At 39.7% G+C, this 22,134-nt stretch overlaps 1 protein-coding gene across 1 annotated transcript in view; it reads left to right on the top strand.

Annotated features, from left to right (window-relative positions):
• The first annotated feature begins 7,132 nt into the window (after nt 1-7,132).
• Nucleotides 7,133-22,134, top strand: part of OSTM1 (osteoclastogenesis associated transmembrane protein 1) — a 35,854-nt gene continuing 20,852 nt past the window's right edge. Inside the window, exons 1-2 of the mRNA XM_024551784.3 lie at nt 7,133-7,623; nt 16,126-16,240. Coding sequence (XP_024407552.1) covers nt 7,222-7,623; nt 16,126-16,240 — 517 coding nt within the window. The 5' untranslated portion in view covers nt 7,133-7,221. The remainder of the gene's footprint in view (nt 7,624-16,125; nt 16,241-22,134) is intronic.

The raw sequence follows: 22,134 nt of genomic DNA, 5'->3' as shown, positions 1-22,134 counted from the left end.
AGTACCAGTCCTTGGCCTCAGCAGGTGAGCAAGTGAAGCTTCATCTGTATTCACTGCCGCCCATCATTTGCATCACTGCCTGAGCTCCACCTCCTGTCAGGTCAGCAGTAGCATTAGGTTCTCAAAGGAGTGCAAACCCTACTGGGAACTGCGCGTGTGAGGGATCTAGGTTGTACACTCCTTGTAAGAAACTAATGGCTGATGATCTGTGGCAATGAGGCTAGCACTGTGGAGCAGCTGTGAATACAGATTATTATTAGCAGAGAGGTTTGACTCAACAGAGACCACAATAATAAATTGCTTTCAGACTCATATACCCTATCAGTGAGTGGCAAGTGACAATTAAGCTACATCTAGTGGCAGGCTAAACCCATACCCCTCCACTCCAGCCTCAGTCCGTGGAAAACTGTCTTCCACAAAACCAATCCCTAGTGCCAAAAAGTTGGGGATCACTGTACTAAACAATTAAGATTTTTAAATAGTGCAATTATTTTTACTTATAATTAAGATATCTTTATTAGTCAGGGTTTTACAGAGAAACAGAACCAAAAGGATGTGTGCATGTGATTATACACATACACATGCATGCATGTGTGCATACATGGTTGTACATGCATGTATGTATAGATGTATATGTACATCTATACATATATGTGTTATGGTCTGTCCACAAGGTATCCAGCCATGTAATATGAAAAATAGAGACATTTATTGAAGGAGATACAAGATATAAGAAACATTGTACAAAGGACAATGATACATCAGTGCCCTTCAAAGTAGATGCCTTGGGACCTCACACAGTTCTCCCAGTCACCATCAGCTGCTCTGTTGTATTTTCCTGAATCTCATTGATGGTCTGAACTCTCTTCCCTTTCAAAGGCGATTTTAGTTTTGGGAAAATCCAGGAGTTGCAGGGTGCCAAATCTGGGCTGTAAGGGGGTTGAGTCACCTGGGTGATTTGATATTTCACCAAAAATCTCTGCACAAGAGGTGATGCATGAGAGGGTATGTTGTCATGATGAAGCTGTCAGTTACCAGTTGCCCATAGCTGTGGCCTTCTGAATCATCCAAATAGTTTCTGAGGAGGAATGTTCAAGCTTAACGCAAAATTTGATGCGATTCATTGCTGTACTCACTCATTTTGAATGTGATGGCTACGCAGTATACATGCTCACTCAACAGTATCTATAGCCCCAACTGATTAGTACAGTGAAGTCATCATTGTTTATGCATGTGCATTCCAGCCTAGTCTCCTTGGCTGCCCAGTTACATTGATGTTGCATGAACCATTCTTATTACATTAACAATGGCTGGACTTTTTCTGGACATACTGCATATATACACAAACATGTACATATATTTACTCACATATATATGTATGTAGAGAGAAAGAGTATAAGGAATTGCCTAATGTGATTTTGGAGGCTGAGAAGTCCCAAGGTCTGCAGTTGGCAAGCTGGAGATTTTGGAGCTTATGTGTAATTATAGTCTGAGTCTGAAGGCTTGAGGACTAGGAAAGCTGATGGTGTAAGTTCCAGTTTGAAAGTCGGCAGGCTCGAGACCCAAGAAGAGCTGATGTTCCCGTACAAGTCTGGAGGTAGGGGAAAAAAAACAATGTTCCAGCTCAAAGAAGTCAAATGGGAGGAGTTCCCTCTTACTCAGCATTTTATTCTATTTAGGTCTTCAGCTGATTAGATGAGGCCCACCCACATTAGGGAGGGCAATCTGCTTTACTCGGAGTACTCATTCACATAATAGCCTACCCAGGATCATCCTCACAGACACACCCAGAATAATGTTTGACCAAATGTCTCAGTACTCCATGAACCAGTCAAGTTGATATGTAAAATTAACCATCAAAAGTTAACCCCTTGTTGCCCTGGCTGGTGTAGCTCAGTGGATTGAGTGTGGGCCTGTGAACCAAAGAGTCACCGGTTTGATTCCCAGTCAGGGCACATGCCTGGGTTGCGAGCCAGATCCCCAGTAGGGGACACACTAGAGGCAACTACACATTGATGTTTCTCTCTCTCTCTCCCTCTTTTCCCCACTCTAACAATAAATAAATAAATAAAATATTTTAAGAAAAGCTCTCCCCTTGTTAACTTGGCACCCTTTGCATCTCCTAAAACCAAACAATCTCTAAATAAAGATAATAACAAAATCATAATTCTACCTAACATGATACAACTATACTGTGTACAACCAAAAACGGACTAACCCCTTCCCCGAAAAAGGAGGTACAGTCCTTAGTGATGTTTACTATTCTCCCTGACATCCCATAACTTAAATTCTATGATGTAAAATTAGCAATGGTTAAATACTATGACATAAAGTAAATATACCTTATTATACGATAAGAGAATAAGAGAGAGAAGAAAACAAAGATTTTACACACACATTTATAACAAAATAAAGAGCAATACTGAGGAAAAGCTATTAGAGTTCTGGCCAAGATGGAGGCATAGGTAGAAACCCTTTGCTTCCTTGCACAACCAAAAGGAGAATAACAACCAGTCTAAAAACAATAAACAACCAGAAGTGCCAGAAAATCAAACTGCATGGAACTCCAACAACCAAGGAATTAAAGAAACAGTTAATCAGACCAACCAGACTGGTAGGAAAGACATGGGGCAGATGGGCAGACTAAGAGAACCTGTGGCAAGGCAGTGGACTGCACAGGTGGGGCTGGCTGAACGGGAAATAGACTCAGAGCTGGCTGTGGACTATGGTGAGGGTTGCCACAGTAGGAGAAACTCCCAGTCTCACAAGAGAGTTTGTTGGAAAGTGGGTCTAGAGAGGAGCAGACAAGCTGCATTGCTCCCTCTCTGGCCCCACCTCCACAGGCAGTGCTGCAGCACAGCAAGGAGGGTTGCCCTGCCCTGGTGAATACCTAAGGTCCTACCCCCTTACAAATTAACAGGTGCACCGAGACAAAGATATATACGGCCCAAATGAAAGAACAGAGCAAAACTCCAGAGAAAAAGCTAAGCAATGAGGAGATAGCCAACCTATCTGATGGAGAATTCAAAACACTGGTAATCAAGATGCTCACAGAAATGACTGAGTTTGGTCGCAAAATGAAAAAACAAATGAAGGCTACCCAAAGTGAAATAAAGCACAATATTCAGGGAATGAACAGTGACAGGAAGGAAACCAGGACTCAAATCAATGATTCGGAACAAAAGGACGAAATAAACATCCAACTGGAACAGAATGAAGAAACAAGAATCCAAAAAAATGAAGAGAGGCTTAGGAACCTCTGGGACAACTGTAAATGTTTTAATATCCAAATTATAGGGGTGCCAGAAGGAGAAGAGCAAGAAATTGAAAACTTATTTGAACAAATAATGAAGGAAAACTTCCCTAGTCTGTCAAAGGAAATAGACTTCCAGGAAGTCCAGGAAGCTCAGAGAGTCCCAAAGAAGTTGGACCCGAGGAAGCACACACCAAGGCACATCATAGTTACATTATTCAAGATTAAAGATAAAGAGAATCTTAAAAGCAGCAAGAGGAAAGGAGACAGTTACCTACAAAGGAGTGCCCATAAGACTGTCAGCTGATTTCTCAAAAGAAACCTTGCAAATAAGAAGAGGGTGGGAAGAGGTATTCAAAGTCATGAAAGGCAAGGACCTACATCCAAGATTACTCTATCCAGCAAAGCTATCATTTAGAATGGAAGGGCAGATAAAGTGCTTTCCAGATAAGGTCAAGTTAAAGGAGTTCATCATCACCAAGCCCTTATTATATGAAATGTTAAAGTGACTTATCTAAGAAATTGAAGAAGATCAAAAACTATGAATAGTAAAATGACAACAAACCCACAACTATCAAAAACTGAACCTAAAAAAGAAAAGAACAATGAAAATAAATACTAAGCAAACAACTAGAACAGGAACAGAATCAGAGAAATAGAGATAACATGGAGGGTTATCAGTGGGAAGGGGAAAGGGGGGAATAGGGGGGGAAAGGGACATAGGAGAAGAAACATAATTGGTAGGCATAAAATAGACAGGGAGAGGTTAAGAATGGTATAGGAAACAGAATTCAAAGAACTTATATGTACAACCCATGGACATGAACTAAGGGAGGGGGAATGCGGGTGGAAAGGGGTGTACAGGGCAGAGGGGAATAAAGGGGAAAAATTGGGAAAACTGTAATAGCATAATCAATAAAATATGCTTAAATTTTTTTAAGTAAAATCTTAAAAAAGAAAGAGGAATACTCATGACAATCGCAGTCCTTGTTTCTATAACTGGTCACAAGGTCGAAGTTGGTATCAAAGGCAGTTATTACTGCCTTCTTCCACTCCCTATTCTGTATTACCTTTGCCTTCAGCAAGCACCTCAGCTGATCATGGCTCTTTACCTGGTGGGGTGATCCAAATCTCCATTCCTGTAGGGTCTGGGTCAATAGTAGTCCTGCCTGGACTGAGTTGCTGTAGTCTTACATTGGCCTTAATTAGAGGGCATAGTAATACCAAGAAACACCCTAAGGGACCTCCTGTTTTCTGGACATACTCTTCCTTACCTCCATTGTGAAGCAGTAGTCCAATTTCCCCTCGGTAGTCAGGGTCAGTCACCCCAGCCAGCATAGTTACTCCTTTCTTTGCCTGTTGTTTCAAATGCATGAGGAGCCCAAGGTAGCCAAGCGGCAGCCTTAACTTCTAGTTCAGTGGAATCATTGTTGTACCTCCTGGTGGATGCATTGCCTCCCTTTGGAACTAAGACCAGCAGAACATAAGGTCCTGGGAACAGTAAGAAAAAATTTTGCTAATGGATCATTAGGGGTAATAGTGAGCAGTGCTACTCCCATTTCCACTACTTGATTCCTGGACCAATGAATTCTGGCTATGGAACAGCATCATATATTAGGTATCTAATTAACAGTAGATATTTCTGTTATATTAGGAAGTGGATTTAGTAATCATAATTTGGTTACTGATAATATAAAAATACTAAAGTGCACATATTCATGTACATTTCTATTCATTTCTTTATTGAGCAAGTATTTCTTTGAAAATATATTGATACAAACTTGAAGTTCTAATAAGATTCATCTATGAAAAATATGTTTGCAACCATATAGTCTGTCAGGTAAATGTGATTAAATGTCATTGAAAATATCTCCTAGTGAAGAAGCTATAAAATACTCTATTTGGGTATGAGAGATTTGGAGATGAGGCTGGACACAGGAGTGAATACATAAGACTCTCCAAAGTGTCATAAATGAACAATATTATCTATACATTCCATGTGTTCAGGTCATTCTAGTCAGGTATGCAAATTTTGTAAGCACTAGAAATTAATTCACTGCATTTTTGCATATTAAAGAATTAGAAAAATGAAAGTATAAGTGTTGGCCCTGGTCAGGTAGCTCAGTTGGTCAGAGCATTGTCCCAATACGCCAGGGTTGCGGGTTCAACCTCCAGTCAGAGCACATACAAGAAGCAACCAATGAATGCATAAATAAGTGGAACAACAAATTGATGTTTCTCTCTCTTTCTTCCTCTCTCTATAAAAATCAGTAAATAAAAAAAAAGAAAGTGTAAGTTTCCACTGATGTATCAAAGAAAAGAACATTTAAAGTGGATGTGCATTTGCACCGTATAAACTCTGTTTGCACTATTTGCAGTACATATCAAGTGCCTACTATGTCCACAGCATCAGGCTACTTGGAGGAAACAGACTGTGAGGAAGAAGTAAGATGAAAAAAGAAGTTGTAGCATCTACAAAACAAGGGGAGGATATTGGTGGGAGTCAGGGAGCATCGTGAGTGAGGTAAGGCTTTCCACAGAGAGGAGGGGGCAGCAGTGACTGGGAGTTTGCTTACATTCAGAGGGGCTGATCAAACAAGTAAATATATTAAGGATAATGGGAATCTGGTTTTTTCACTGTTGGAGAAAGGAGTTACAAATATAAAAAGGGAGAAAAGTAGAATGAACTCTGTAGTGTTAGAACTAGCAATAACAGTGTCTGGGAATACATAGAGATATAAAAATATATGTAAATGTGTATATATTTATGTATATGTACACACATATACATGTTTTTTTTGTGTATATTTTCCTTGGCTCTGTCCACTGGGAAAGCTTAGTAGCAGAGACACCCCAATAATGTCCATACATAGTGCCCAGATGGTGGCTTCTTAATATCATTCTTCATTAAAAAACAAACAGAAAGCCAGGAATCCTTGGAGAAATACCTGCTTCCACCACTGGGGCGGGAAAAGTGCAAGTGTAGCCTGAGTCATCTTGTGCCAGAAAGTAAAGATGTGCTTGAAGAGTAATAGGGACATAACAAGAACACACAGAAACCAGCTTGAATAGGCTCCCACTGGCCAAATCTGGGACAATTTGAGCAGCAAATTCAGGTTTTTGGTAACAAAATTGAAACAAAACATAGCCATCACAAGGATATTTAGGAACTCAAAACAATATCCAAACAGATTGGGTAAAAAGTAACTCTAAGGCCCCTCAGAAACATAAATTAGCACCATAAGCTGAATAAAAGTATTGTAACTTTGCAATTTACAAGGCAAAAATAAAAACAGGATGACACAAAACAGGTGAGAAATAATTTTCTACCCAACTTGTCAGAGAACCGTTTTGCAGGTCATTAGCTTAAATTCTTTTTACAGCCCAGCAGTGGTATCAGGATGTTTGTGAGGGTGTCCCCTACTATTGCCTTGAGCTTGTCAGAAAGTGGATGGCAGCTTGAAGTTGAATGAATTTTCCAGGGTTTGGCACTGGTTGCAAATTTGCGGTCTTAGGGAACTCACTTGTAATTCCCACAAATCCGTCTTTCTGCGGCATGACTTATACAGCGCAGAGAATTCCCAAAGCGGTGGGCGATCGAGGGCTACTACCCAGGAGATTTAATTGCTCGAAGAGTGGACGCCTGTCTTTACAGGACAGGGGAGCTCGTTTGGGGGGCCCACAGCCAGACACCAGCCCGCACCTCGCGCACCCCTCTGACATCCGCCTGACACGGGTTGTGGGCGCGAGGCCGCTCCAATGTGCGCGCGCCGGGCGCGAAGGCCTTGAGAGTCATCTGGTAGCCAATGGGGCGGGGCGCCGTGCGCCGGGGGCGGGGCCATGACGCGCACACCTCGTGACCCCACTTGCGGCCTGCACTTCGAGGAAGCCGGAAGCGGCGGTGGCCAGCGGCGCCGGCTTCGGGTGGGGAGGTATCGGTGAGCACCCTCGGGTGTGTGCACCCCGCAATGGATTCGGACGCGACAGTCGCGCGGCGGAGGTCGTTGCTACTGCCGCGGCTACTGCTGGTGCCCCTGCTGTGGTCGGGGCTGGCTCTGGGCACGCTCGCCTTGGACAGCACCCCCCACAGGGTCTTGTACGACCTCCTATCGGAGCGGCAGTTGTTGATGGTGGAGGACTTGTCTCTGACCCTCCTGCAGGGAGGAAGGCTAGGGCCACAGTCTCTACCCCCGGACCTGCCGGATCTGGATCCTGAGTGCCGGGAGCTGCTGCTGGACTTTGCCAACAGCAGCGCAGAGCTGACTGGGTGTCTGGTGCGCGGCGCCCGGCCGGTGCGCCTCTGTCAGACCTGCTACCCTCTGTTCCAACAGGTCGCCAGCAAGATGGACAACATCAGCCGGGCCGTGCAGGTGGGTAGAGGAGCGCACCCGGCACCTCTGGCGTGGAGGGCTGGGAAAGGGGGAGTACGTAGTCGTGGTTATCTCGCGGTGGAGCTGTTTCCCCATCTGTAAGAAAAAGGGGTTGGGCCAGGACTGTAGAGTTTGAGCATCAAAAAGTGGATGGCATTATAGGGCTTGGGGTTTGAATTTTTGCCTTCGTGGCGCTGTCGGATATCCTCTTAGTTCATACTATTTACAGATAGAGATATGACTAGTTTTCTTGTGGCTTCTCTATACCCAACCCTACCTTTTCTTTCCTTCTCCCCTTTAACCCTCCTCCCCAAACTCCACCACAGCTTCGTCGTACTTTTCCACCTGGAGTTCCCAGGAAGGACCCATTCCTCAAATTCCATGTAGAGTGGGGAAGCTGTAGAGTGGTAGTGGTTAGGACCTTGAGCTTTGTATCCAGAAATGTTCAGATTCACCACTTTCTAGAAGTTTGACCTTGGATTATCTTAATTTCTTCCTATTAGTAGTATACTCTCAGCAGGTTGCGTATTCTGTGCTTGTTTTCTCATCTGTAAGATGGAGAGAAAAGAAACTCTTAGAAAATTGGCACATAGTAATGGTTCTTAGTAAATGGGAGCTAAAATGTTAGGAAACGGTAAGTTGTCCCGGTGCGCCCCGCCCCCCCCCCTTCTTGGCACCCTTAGAGCTGTTTTGGTCATGTGGTAGGTGTTGAAGGACTTTAAGAAAGTATGTTCCTGCTCCTCGGAACCTTAAGGGTCTAGAATAGGAAAGGAATACTGTTAGGTCTGGTGGAAGTCACGAGGGTTGGGCCAGATTTGCATTGTAAAGGGAAAACATGAATAGCTTTGGGATTGTGGAGTGGGGAAGTTTCTCCTGTGTTGAGAGCACAAGCAATCTCGTGAAAATGTGGTTGGAATTATTTTAAAAATAGTTGTTTGGATAAAATGCAAACTTGTATATAGTTAAATCTTGCTTTAAGTCTGTCTGATATTACGTAATATAAACCTATTTTTTTTTTTACATAAAAAAGTGATTTATTTGCATTAAATGGTTCCTGTGGTCAATCTTTCTGTAAAGAGCTAGTTTTCAATGTAGTTTAAGTAAATGTAGGCTTATGCGCAATATTTTTCAGGCATAATTCTATTAGGTGTAGCAAGGGATACACACACACCTCGCTATGATTTAAAAATAAAGCCCCCACGACTTGTCCGTGTCAACTCTAGCAGGGTATGGTTAAATGGCATCATACTCTGTTTTGAGCAAAGGTGAGTTGTTTGTGGCCGGAATGACTGTGATTATGATGCAAAGCTTGGGTTTTTTGAGGCAGCAAAAGTTTTTCTCATTTGTGTAGATACTGCGTAATTAAGGTTAAAAATTATTGCAAACTCTTGGGTGATTATGGACATCACCCAATCTCTGTAAAAATTTCCATATGAAATCCCCTTCCTAGAGTGGGAGTGGCAGAAGCTTCCTTCTCCTTTGTGCCTCTCAGACTCTACCAGTGATCTGGGACCTGGCTCTCCTCACCCTAGTGTGAAAGAGGAGGGTAAAGAGATACAGAGAGGCAGAAAAACCCTTTTCCCAATGTGCATTTTCTCTCCAACTCATTCTATACTTTGGTCTCTTTCCCTTCCTTTCCTTAGAGTTGGATGTGATATATTAGCTCAAAAGTATGATTTCTGCAGTTCTGAGGTATTAATAGATTTAATAGTCATTTTTTGAATTGGTTCGGGTATTGAACCATAATATATAATGATGAATATATGGAAAAATGTGTTCTGAGTTTCTTAGGAGTGAACTTGCAGGAATCAGTTGTTTTTTGTGTTTGGGGCTGGGGTGTTTTTTTTCTCCAGAGTAATGTATTTTCTTTGACTCACATAGACTTAGTCTTTCATTTAGATTAGTTTAATCAGTAAGCACATGCTATTTGTAAATATTGGGCTAGTAAAAGGATGTAGAAGGAGAAAGGAAGATTAGGTTCTGGCCTCAAAACTGTTAGTGTAGTTGGGAAATAAACCTATATTGAGAAAAATAAAATGGGAAACAACATCGTTATTAATGTTTAATAATCAGTATTAATGTTTAAATTGTACAATAGCAATTTAGAGCAAAAGGATGAAGGATAAGCTGAATTAAAAAGGAGAGCAAGATGAGGTTAATCAAAGAAAATCTACAAGCTGAATTTTGAACAAAACATACTTTCTTACCTCTTTAGAGTCAATCCATGTCCATGGCTTGATTGAAGGAAGAGAGGCGTGTAACAACGAGAAACAGAATCAAAGGTAGAAATTAACAGGCTATTTCTCTGGTGCAGCAAGTTAATTCATTTAATCATAATAGAATTACACGAGAATTATATTTTCTTGTTACTTCCTCTTTGAATTACTGGGATAAGGATCACCTATAGTTTTATTATTTTAAGGTAAAGAATATAGTGATTTGTGAAACCTGAAGGTAGAACTGATGGATTCTCCCTTCTTTAGTTATACTGTCTTTTAGTTTAAACTGAGAGGGATGTGGTTTTATTGAGTTGTTCAGCATCATCAGAGTGGTTGCCAGGATGCTTTGGCCCTGTAAATCCTGAATTGCTAGCTCTATCTTACTCAAATTGGTTTGTTTAAAATTTATATAGATAGACACATGAATATGTATATATACTTATTTATGAAGGTGCTAGTGATTGGGGGTGTGTACCTAGAAGCATTCCACATACTTTAGTGTAGATTAATAAGTAAATTCTTAGGAATATAGACAAAATTGGAACATGGCATAACAATAATGTGTGTCTTTCATTAGAAATCAGAAAATGTAATGTTTCTTATGTACTCATTAAAAAAATTAATGAGTACCTATCATGTGCTGACTAATGGTAGCTACTAGGAATGTAGCTGTGAATGAGTAGAGCTTGTAGTGTGGTAGGGAAAACAAACATTATACATATTATTATATAAGTAATTACTTAGTTCGTGTGTGATAAGTGTGCAGGATAAAACCTCAGATGTAAGCATATAAAGCATATAACAGGGTACTGATCTTCACTGGGGCTGGGGGTAGTTAGAGTGGACAGTGATTAAAGCTGAGCCCTAACATTTTAGAGGATGTGCTAGGTACACATATAAAGAAATAGCAGATGTGAAGACCGAGAGGGAGTCTAGTGTGTCTGAGGACTAGAAAGAACTCAAAGCACTGTGAGCTAGGAGACTAGGGAGCTGAGTCTGAAGAAGTAGGCAGGTGCATGGTCATGTGGGCCTTGTAGGGTATGTTAAGGGTTTTAGACTTTGATTGTAAAGCAGTGCAATGTACTGAAAGTTATAATTCTGCAGAATCACACGGTCAGATTTGTACTTTAAAAGACCATCTGGCTGGCTACGTGGTAGAAAATGGAGGGGACTGGGACTGGTAAGGGTAGAAGAAGAGTAGGTGTGGGAAAATGAAATGAGACTCTTGCAGTGATAAGGGAAATGGTGGTGGCTAGGCTATTGTAATGGGAAGAAATGGGTAGATTTCAGAGATATTTAGGAGATAAGATTGACAAGACTTGGTAGTTAATTGAATGTGGAAAGTAAAGGAAAGAAAATAATGATTTCCTGTGTTTTAAGAATAACAGCTTAGTGAGTAGGGTTGCCATTTACCCAAATGGAGGGAGGAACCTTTCTGGTGGGGAGAATATCATGAACTTGGTTTTGAGGTGTTTATGATACATAAAGTGGAGATAATGCATATGTGGTAGGATACACACGTCTAGAGATCTGGATTGGAGATAATATGTTTGGGTGTGGTCAGCTTAGAAAGTAGTGTTTGAAACCGTGGTATGATGAGTGTACTTGATAAATGAGCAAGTCACGCTAAGAGTTGAAGACTTGGGTAGAGAATAAAGTTTCAAAGGAAACTGGAAAAGGGTCTGAGAGGTGAAGAAAAAGAAGGAGAGTGTAGTATCCTGCAAATAAAAGAAAAGGGAAGGGTTGGTTATTTGTGTCAAATCCTGGTCAGGACTGGAAGTACATCTGTCAACATTACCATTATTGGTGCCAGAACCAGAGTAATTATTTTTAATTTTATTTTTAAAATTATTTTATTTTATTATTATTTTTTTTATTGTCGTTCAATTACAGTTGTCTGCATTTTCTCCCCACCCCTCCACCCCACCCCAGCCAAACCCACCTCCCTCCCCCACCTCCACCCTCCCCCTTGGTTTTGTCCATGTGTCCTTTATAGTAGTTCCTGAAAACCCCTCTCCCCACTATCCCCTCCCCACTCCCCTCTGGCTGTTGTTAGATTGTTCTTAACGTCAATGTCTCTGGTTATAGTTTGTTTGCTTTTTTCTTCTGTTGATTATGTTCCAGTTAAAGGTGAGATCATATGGTATTTGTCCCTTACCGCCTGGCTTATTTCACTTAGCATAATGCTCTCCAGTTCCATCCATGCTGTCTGAAAGGGTAGAAGCTCCTTCTTTCTCTCTGCTGCACAGAATTCCATTGTGTAAATGTACCATAGTTTTTTGATCCACTCATTTGCTGATGGGCACTTAGGTTGCTTCCAGTACTTGGCTATTGTAAATTGTGCAGCTATGAACATTGGGGTGCATAGGTTCTTTTGGACTGGTGTTTCAGGGTTCTTAGGGTATAATCCCAGCAGTGGAATTGCTGGGTCAAAAGGCAGTTCCATTTTTAGTTTTCTGAGGGAATTCCATACTGTTTTCCACAGTGGCCTCACCAGTCTGCATTCCCACCAACAGTGCACTAGGGTTCCCTTTTCTCCTCATCCTCTCCAACATTTGTTTGTGGATTTGTTTATGTTGGCCACTCTGACTGGTGTGAGATGATACCTCATTGTGGTTTTAATTTGCATCTCTCTGATGGCTAGTGATGCTGAGCATCTTTTCATATGTCTCTGGGCCCTCTGTATGTCTTCCTTGGAGAAGTGTCTGTTCAAGTCCTTTGCCCATTTTTTAATTGGGTTGTTTGTCTTTCTGGAGTGGAGTCGTGTGAATCCTTAATATATTTTGGAGATCAGACCCTTGTCTGAGGTATCATTGGAAAATATGTTTTCCCATACTGTTGCTGAACCAGAGTAATTTTGATGGAGTGCTTGGGTGAAAGCAAGATTAAAATGAATGGAAGATGAGGAAGTGGGAAGAGTGAGTCTACAGGAGTGATGAAGAGTTTGGCCTTAAAGAGGAGGTAAGATATTGAGTAGGTCACTACAGAGGAATGTATGACTCAGTGATTTTTAAAAATTTCCTACTGTTACTTTGTCCCTCCTTTCTCTGTCTCTTCTCCCCTACTTCCTTTCTTAAGATGGTGAGACATGAACATGTTTAAATGCCCCTGGGAAGGATCCTATAGAGAAGGTGAAGATACAGGAGAGAGTGGAAAAAGTAAACAAGGTCAGTTTTCCTGAGAAGGCAGAGTACATGGGAATCTAGGACATCCACACAAAGATGAGCCTTTGACTTTCTACACTATAACAGGAGGGTAGAGGGAGATGTTGGGTGTAGAGTTAGTCAGCTCAGAGTTTCAGCTTGATAGCTTCTCTTTTCATTGTCAACTAGGAGGCCAGATGTTCTCTTGAGAGTAAAGGGTGAGAGGGATGTTGGAGTTTCAGGGAGAGTAGGGAAGATTGGAATAGTGGTTTTTAAAGAGGGGAGAATGAGCTGACAGGAAAGTGAGGAGTACAGTTTGGGATTATGGATTTATTGTGTAAATAGTCTGCTTGGTTGTTTGCTTTTTGCCATACAGACATGATGAAAGGGGATGGTTGGGTTTATTGTGGTTAGGGTTCTGCAACATGGTTATGAGTGTTTGAGTATTAAGAACTTAAGTATAAACCAAGAACCAGTGGTGGTTTTTTGTTTTTTTTTTTAATCACATCCTATATGTTGGGAACACAGAGATATAATACAAAGTTTCCATGCTGAAGGAACTTCTGTCCAGATAAGGAACCTAGGCATACACAGGTGGATATGATGCTTTAACAAACTGAGCCTCAGAGTGATTAAGTAACTTATCCAAAGCATTGTAATGGAAGAGGTTGGGTTTGAATCCAGAAGGATACTACTATCTATTTCAGAGACTTGTTACAAGGAGTAAACGAGTCACACATTTGGAACACTTAGAACCATCAGGTACTCAACAAGCACACGATCATTGGGATTATTCATCTCTTCCCTTCCATTTCCACGGTTGCCACCATCTTTACATTGCACTTTAACAGTGGAAATGGTCTAATTAGTCTCTCTGCCTCCTCGCCCTACATACTGTAACCTAGAGAGAGACCTGTGTTCCCCAAACTGCTTTTCATGGCACTCTTCTCAAAAGTCTTTAAAAGTTTCCCACTGTTGCCCTGGCCGGTGTGACTCAGTTGATCGGAGCATGGTCCTGTAAACCAAAAGGTCACAGGTTCAGTTCCTGGTCAGGGCACAGGCCTATGTTGCGGGTTCAGTTTCCAGTTGATGGACATATGAGAGGCAACTGATCAGTGTTTCTCTCTCACATCAATGTTTCTCTCCCTCCATTGTCCTCTCTCTAAAATCAATAAGTATGTCCTTGGTTGAGGATTAAAAAAATTAAAAAGTTTCCCACTGTCTTAATCTCGTGACACTCAAGACTCTTAATAACCTTGTCCTAAAATTGTCCCTCCAATGCCTCTACTTTCACTGAGGTATACTCCATTCTAGCTATATTAGCCTACTTTATACTCCCTGAATACCATGTAATCATTCCTTTTCCCTTTCTCAGTATAGGGCTTAGTTCAAATCTCACTTCCTCTGGGAACTCTTCCTAATTTCTCCCAAGTACACTGAAGTCTTCCTCAGTTGAACTTTTCCACATATTAACCACTCATACAGACTAAGCTGCATTGATTTTTTAAAATAGCTAGTCATCTGCTTAGGAAGATTCAACTCATGTAACTGATTACACTTAGCCTACAATACCCACTCAGAGCACTTCAGGTTGGCAGCAAGGTAGCTAGGTGAAATAGCATATATCAGTTATCTACTAGGTGCCAGACATTGTGCTAAGTGATTTTGTTATGCAGGACTTGTGACTATGAAACTGAACCTCAGAGAGGTTACCTTAGCTTCCCACGATGGCCAGCTAGTGAATGAGGCTTGTCCGACTCCTTAGGCTGTGCTCTAATATTTAAGAAGTAGTAATGAAAATTTTCTGCTATGGCTGATATTGCTCTGAAAGCAATTTCAGGAAAGGAGTTTTCAAAATGCGTTGTTTAATTCACTGTTTTAAAAGCAAATATTCCTTTGGATGCATCTTTTAATGAGACTACAAAAGTAAGCTGTAGAGAGGGTGACCATTCTAAAATGAACATCAGATATTTCAGAGCAAGAATTCTACTGTTAAGCCCTCCTTCCCTCTTTTTCACCCCCACATGGCTGGTCAGTTCTTTTCTACAGTCTTCAGTCTTTCTCTTTTATTACTCATCACACTATTCCTTATGTTTATGTGTCTGGGGAGGTTCTTAAAGCCCCAATGTTGATGGCATTCCCTTTTACTTTTTTGTATCCTCAAAACACCAGGATTCTTTTGGTGCCTGGCAAGTACTGTATTTTTTGGACTATAAGATGCTCCCCCCCAATTTGGGAGGAAAATGGGGGTCCATCTTATAGTACGAATGTAGCTTACCTGGCTCACTACAGGATTTCTGCTTTAAAGGATGTTATTAAATATTGTACCACATTTTTTGCTTCAAAAATTCTTTTCCTATTTTCTTCCTCTAAAACCTAGATGCGTCTTATGGTCTGAAAAATACAGTAGTAGAAGTTAATTAACTTTGAAAGAAGAAAGGGTCATCAGGACTTAGTTCCTTGCTTGGGGCAAAAGGGAAAGGAAATATATAAAGACCAAGTAATTTAGAAACTTGCACTTATTATTTACATAGTGAGTTTTATTATTAAAATGATCTGTGGAAAGCATATTCTTTTATCTGGATACAAACTGGATGTGTACCAAAATTACTCAGAAGATGAAACTAAATGTTTTGTGATCATTTATCCAGATTTTTAAAAATCATGTAAATAATATATGTTCATTGTAGAAAAACTTAGTGTGAAAGATGCAAAATAAAATAAAAATCAGCATATTTCCTTATTCACATATAACTACTGCTACATTTTGTGAATAGCTTTCCATAATTTTTTCCTATGCACAAAAAGTAAGAAATGTGACATGCACAGAATTTGGGCATAGGTTGTTGAGATTGTGCTATAGAAGCAGACACCTATTTAAGAAGCAGAGATTTTCTTCCCTTGCAGATGAACCTGGTATCAATAAGTGTTAGCTACTGTTGTTTTATTACAATTGTTATTATTAATGAAATCATTATTTGAGTATATCAAACAATGTTAAAATGCTTAGAGTATATATCTTAACTATTTCAAAAGGTTTTTTTGCCTTAAGTTGTTGTTTGGAACCTTAAAAATACTCAGGCTGTATTTTTCTTTTCTTTTCTTTCTTTCTTTCTTTCTTCCTTTTTTTTTGGTTACAGAATACTTCAGAGAGTCATAGTTGTGCCAGAAGTCTCTTAATGGCAGATAGAATACAAATAGTTCTGATTCTGTCTGAGTTTTTTAATTCCACCTGGCAGAAGGCAAATTGTGCAAGTAAGTAATCTTCTCATTTTCATGTTGCAGTTATGGTCCAATAATATAGATGTCAGAATTTATTTTAATGAACCCTGAAATCTTTGGATCTATAGAGTACTTTTTATTAGTATGTTTAAATGAACTGTGATTAGCATCATGTTTTTTTAGTGGGAACTACTTGGGCAAATACTGAAAGGCAGAAAAGTGTAGCAGTTAACAGTATGTGCTTGGAAGTCAACAGATCTGGGTTTGGTTCTAAACTCTGCCACTTATCAGCTCTAACATACTAGCTATAGAACAGGGACCTTTTTTTTTGCTTCCCACACCAGACCAGAGTACAGCCCTCCCTTCATGTGGCCAAATCTTGGTCTGTTTGGGCCTGATAAACTCTGTTGGCCTCACTGTGATGACTCCCTGAGACCCCACTCCATCACAAAATTGTGCAAGCACCCAGCAGGTGGCAGCTAGACTTGGTATACTCTGGGACATTTACTGAGTGGCCTGTACTAGCACCGAATTTGAACCTGTATCAGTCTGGTGCATACCACTCACCTGTGCCTGGTGACTCACTGAGAACCTATGTATGCAACTTGAGTATCACCAGAGGTGCTTTCAGCAACTGAGCCTAACAGGCAGCCAGCAGGTGAAGGCAGGTCTTGGGGGACCCTGGGACTTTTGCTGACCTGCCCCTGGGCTTGGTACTGGTAAAAGACATCTTTGGTGCACAGCTTGGACCTTCTAATGCACACCCAGGCCCAGCAAACTGTGTAGCCACAAACTGTGGATCACTTTGTACCTCCAAACAAGTTGTCCAGGGCCATAGACAGCATTTGATATTGTCCAGCACCAGAGTCCCTCCCAAGAGGCCCCAGGAACAACACACCCAGTGGCCAGCTTCAGACACCATCAGAGCAGGGTCCAAGAAGTTTCACAAGTAGCATCTCCAAAGGGAGATCACAGCAAGCATTAGACCCGGTTGAGGTGAATTTGGCTTAGTGTGGTCAACACTTCCACAGCAGCTGATACATTGTGGTTGGGGTTGATTCTCACAGTCAGCTAGCTTGAGGATTGACCCCATGCACAAATGGGCCAATACCAATCAAGATTCAATTACAACAGGAAGGCCCACATAACCTATACAAAGGATATTTCTGGAGCTCTGGTGATTCCTAGCTCTGGTGATCAAGGAGACTGCAGCACTGGGTCTTTCAGGTCAGTTACTAAATAAGGCTGATCTACCTAATACATAGAAACACGCCAAGAAACAGCCAAATAGGAAAGACAAAGAAACATCCTTAAATGGGAGAAAAGGAGAAATCTCCAGAAAAAGAGCTAAATGAAACAGAAGCAAGCAGTGTATCAGATATAGAGTTAAAAAATGGTTATAAGGTTGCTCAAGAAACTTAGTGACAACTACAGTAACGTGAAAAAGGATATAGAAGCCATAAAAAAGAACCAGTCAGAAATGAAAACTACACTGGAAGGAATAAACAGTAGGTTGTATGAAGCAAAGGATTGAATCAGCAATTTGGAAGACAAGGTAGAAGAAAACACAATCAGAGCAATAAAAAGAAAAGAGAGTTTTAAAAAATGAGGATAGTTTAAGGGACCTTTGGGACAACATGAGAGCAAGGAATCGAGAACCTATTTGAAGAAACAATGACCGAAAAGTTCCCTAACTTTGTGAGGGAAAAAGACACAAGTCTGGGAAGGTTAGAGAATTCCAAACAAGATGAACCCAAAGAGACCAATACAAAGATACATCATAAATAAAATGGCAAAGATTAAAGAAAAGGACAGAATCTTAAAAGCTGTAAGAGAAAGACAGTTATCTCCCATGGAGCTCCCATAAGACTGTTGGCTGGTTTCTCAGCAGAAACATTTCAGGCCAGAAAAGATTGACATGGAATATTCAAAGTGATGAATAGCAAGGAAATACTGCCAAGACTACTTTATGCAGCAAAGCTGTCATTTAAAATTGAAGGAAAAACAAAAGATCTTCCCAGACAAGATAAAGCAAAAGGAGTTTATTACCACCAAAGCAGCATTATGAGAAATGTTAAAGGACCTGCTTGAAGAAGGAGGAGAAGGAGAGGGGAGAGGGGAACGTGGTTAAGAGAATAAAATGGCAGTATATACCTATCAGTAATCACTTTAAATGTAAAAGGCTTAAATGCTCCAATCAAAAGATATAAGGTAGCTGAATGGAAAAGAAAAACAGACCCATTAATGTGCTGTCTGTAAGAGACCAGCTCAGAATGAAAGATACACACAAAAGTAAAGGTATGGAAAAAGATATTTCATGCAAATGGAAAGGAAAAGCAGCTGATGTAGCAGTTGTTTTTGCATCTGACAAAATACACTTTAAAACAAAGGCTATAGTAAGAGACAAAAAAGGACACAACAAGATAAAGGGAGCAATCCAACAAGAGGATATAACCCTTTTAAACATATATTCACTCAACAGAGAAACACCTAAATATGTAAAGCAAATCTTGCTGGACATAAAGGGAGAGATTGATAGTAATACAGTCCTAGTAGGGGATTTTAACACCCATTGACATCAATGGATGAATCTCCAGACAGAAAATCAAGGAAATGGTGGCCTTATATGACATATTATATAAGATGAATTTAATTGATGTCTTCAGAGCATTTCATCCCAAAGCATACATTGTTTTCAAGTGCACATGGAAAATTTTCTAGGATAGACTACATGTTAAGACATAAAACAAGTCTCAGTAAATTTAATAAAATTGAAATCATATCAAGTATCTTTTTCCAACAATAGTGGTATGAAACTAGAAATCAATCATAAGAAAAAAACGGAAAAACACAAAAACGTGGAGAATAAATAACATGTTATTAAGCAATGAATGGATTAACAATGAGATCAAGGAACAAATCAAAAGGTACCTTATTTAAACAAGTGCAAATGAGAACACAACAGCTCTAAATCTACGGGACAGAGCAAAAGCAGTCCTAGAGGGCAGTTCACAGCATTACGGACCTATCTCAAGAAACAAAAAAGTCTCAACCAATCTAACTTTACACTTAAAGGAACTTGAGAAAGAACTACAAACAAAGCCCAAAGTAAGTAGAAAGAAGGAAATAATAAAGATCAGAACAGAAATAAACAAAGTAGAAACGAGAAAAAAAATCCAAAAGATCAATGAAACCAAGAGCTGATTCTTTGAAAAAATAAATAAGATAGACAAACCTTTAACTAGACTCATCAAGAAAAAAAAGAGAGGACCCAAATAAAATCAGAAATGAAAGGGAAGTAATAGCTAACACTAAAGAAATACAAAGGATTATATGCCAACAAATTGGACAATTTGGGAGAAATGGATAAATTCCTGGAAATGCAGTCTGTCAAACTGAATTAGGAAGAATCAGAGAATCTTAATACAACTAGTGAAAGTGAAGCAGTAATAAAAATCTTAACATACAAAAGTCCTGGACTGGATGGCTTCACAGGTGAATTTTACCAAATATGTAAAGAACTAACACCTATCCTTTTCAAATTATTCCATAAACTGAAGAGGTGGGGAGACTCACAAACTCATTTTATGAGGCTGGCATTATGTTAATTCCAAAACCAGATAAAGGCACTACAAAGAAAGAAAATAGTAGGCAAATATCCCTGATGGACATACATACTAAAATCCTCAACAAAATATTAGCAGATTGGACCCAGCAATACATATGATCAAGTGGGAATTATTCTAGGAAGGAAAGGTTGGTACATTAAATGCAAATCAATAAATGTGTGATACATTACATGAAACAAAATGAAGGATAAAAACCACATCATTATATCAATAGATTTCACAAAAAGCATTTGATAAAATCTGGCACTTATTCATGATAAAACTCTCAGCAAGAAGGAATAGAGGGAACATAACCTTAACATAATAAAGGCCATATATGATGAACCCCCAGCCAACATCATACTCAATGGGCAAAAAGTACAAGCATTTCCCTTAAGATTAGGAAGAAGATGGGAATGTCCTCTTTCACTCTTCTTATTCAACTAGTGCTAGAAGTCCTAGTCCTAGCTATCAGACAAGAAGAAGAAATAAAAGGCGTCCAAATTGGAAAGGAAGAAGTGAGACTGTCGTTATTTGTAGATAACATGATACTGTATGCAGAGAACCCTAAAGATTCCACCAAAAAACTACGAGAACTGATAAAGGAATTCACTAAAGTAGTAGGATACAAAATAAATACCCAGAGTTCAGTTGCATTTTTATACACCAATTATGAACTCTAAGGGAAACTAAGAAAACAATCTCATCCACAATTGCTTCAAAAATAATAAAATACCTAGGAATAAATTTAACCAAGGATGTGAAACTCCTATACTTGGAAAAATATAAGACACTAAAAATAGAAATTGAAGAGGATATGAATAAGTGGAAGCCTATACCATGTTCCTGGATAGGAAGAATTAACAACATTAAAATGTCCATACTACTCAGAGCAACAGATTCAACATAATTCCTCTCAAGATACCAATTCCTCTCTAGTATATTTCATAGAACTAGAACAATATTCCAAAAAATTATATGGTACCACAAAAGACCCTGAATAGTCACAGCAATCTTGAGAAAAAAAGAACAAAATTGGAGGAATCATGCCACCTGATATCACAGTATACTAGAAGTCCATAGTAATCAAAACAGCATGGTACTGGCATAAAAACAGACACAAAGATCAATGGAACAGAATAGGGAGCCCAGATATAAACCCAACCCTTTATGGTCAAAACAAAGGGTTTGCCTGTAAAGGGTTGGGTTTGATAAAGAACGGAAAACATACAATGGGGTAAATATAGTCTATTCGATAAATGGTGTTAGGAAAATTGGCCAGATAGGTGCAAAGAAGTGACACCAGACCATCTTCTTACACCACACACAAGAGTAAATTCAAAATGGACTAAAGACTTGAATGTTAGACTCAAAACCATAAAAGTACTAGCAGAAAACATTGGCAGTAAAATCTTGGACATATCTCATAGGAACAATTTTTCTGATACATGACCCCAGGGAAGGGACACAAAAGAAAAAATAAACATATGGGACTACATCAGACTAAAAAGTTTTTGCATAAACATATGGGACTACATCAAACTAATAAGTTTTTGCATAAACATATGGGACTACATCAGACTAAAAAGTTTTTGCATAAACATATGGGACTATATCAAACTAAAAAGTTTTTGCACAGCAAAGGAAAATATCAACAAAATGAAAAGACAACCTACTGAATTGGAGAACATATTTGCTGATGACAAATTTGATAGGAGGTTAACATCCAAAATTTATAAAGAACTTAAAAAACTCAACACCAAAACAACAAACAATCCAATTTAAAAATGGGCAGAGGCCCTGGCCAGGTGGTTCAAAGGTTGGAGTGTCATTCCATGCACCAAAATGTTGCAGGTTCGCTCCCCAGTTGGGATGTGTATGGGAGGTAACCAATTGATGTTTCTTTCTCACATAGATGTTTTTTTTTCTTTTTCCTTTTCCTCTCTCTGTACAGTCAATAAATAATCTTCAGTGAGGATTAAAAAAGTGGGCAAAGGACCTGAGTAGACTCTTCTCAAAAGAGGACACACAGATGGCCAATAGACTTGAAGAGATGCTCAGTGTCATTAATAATTAGAGAAATGATTAACCACAGTGAAGTATCACTTCACACCTGTCAGAATGGCTATCATAAAAAAAAAATCAACAAACAACATATTGGTGAGGATGTGGAGAAAAGGGAACCCTCATGCACTGTTGGTGGGAATGCAGATTAATGTACTCAGGAAAGCACTTTGGAAAGCTTCAAAAAATTAAAAATGGAACTGCCTTATGACCCAGCAATTCCACTTCTGGGTCATAAGGCAGTTCTAAAGAAAC

The sequence above is a fragment of the Desmodus rotundus genome, chromosome 11 (assembly GCF_022682495.2).
Source record: "Desmodus rotundus isolate HL8 chromosome 11, HLdesRot8A.1, whole genome shotgun sequence".
Taxonomy (NCBI): domain Eukaryota; kingdom Metazoa; phylum Chordata; class Mammalia; order Chiroptera; family Phyllostomidae; genus Desmodus; species Desmodus rotundus.
This window is presented reverse-complemented; position numbering and strand designations above follow the sequence as displayed.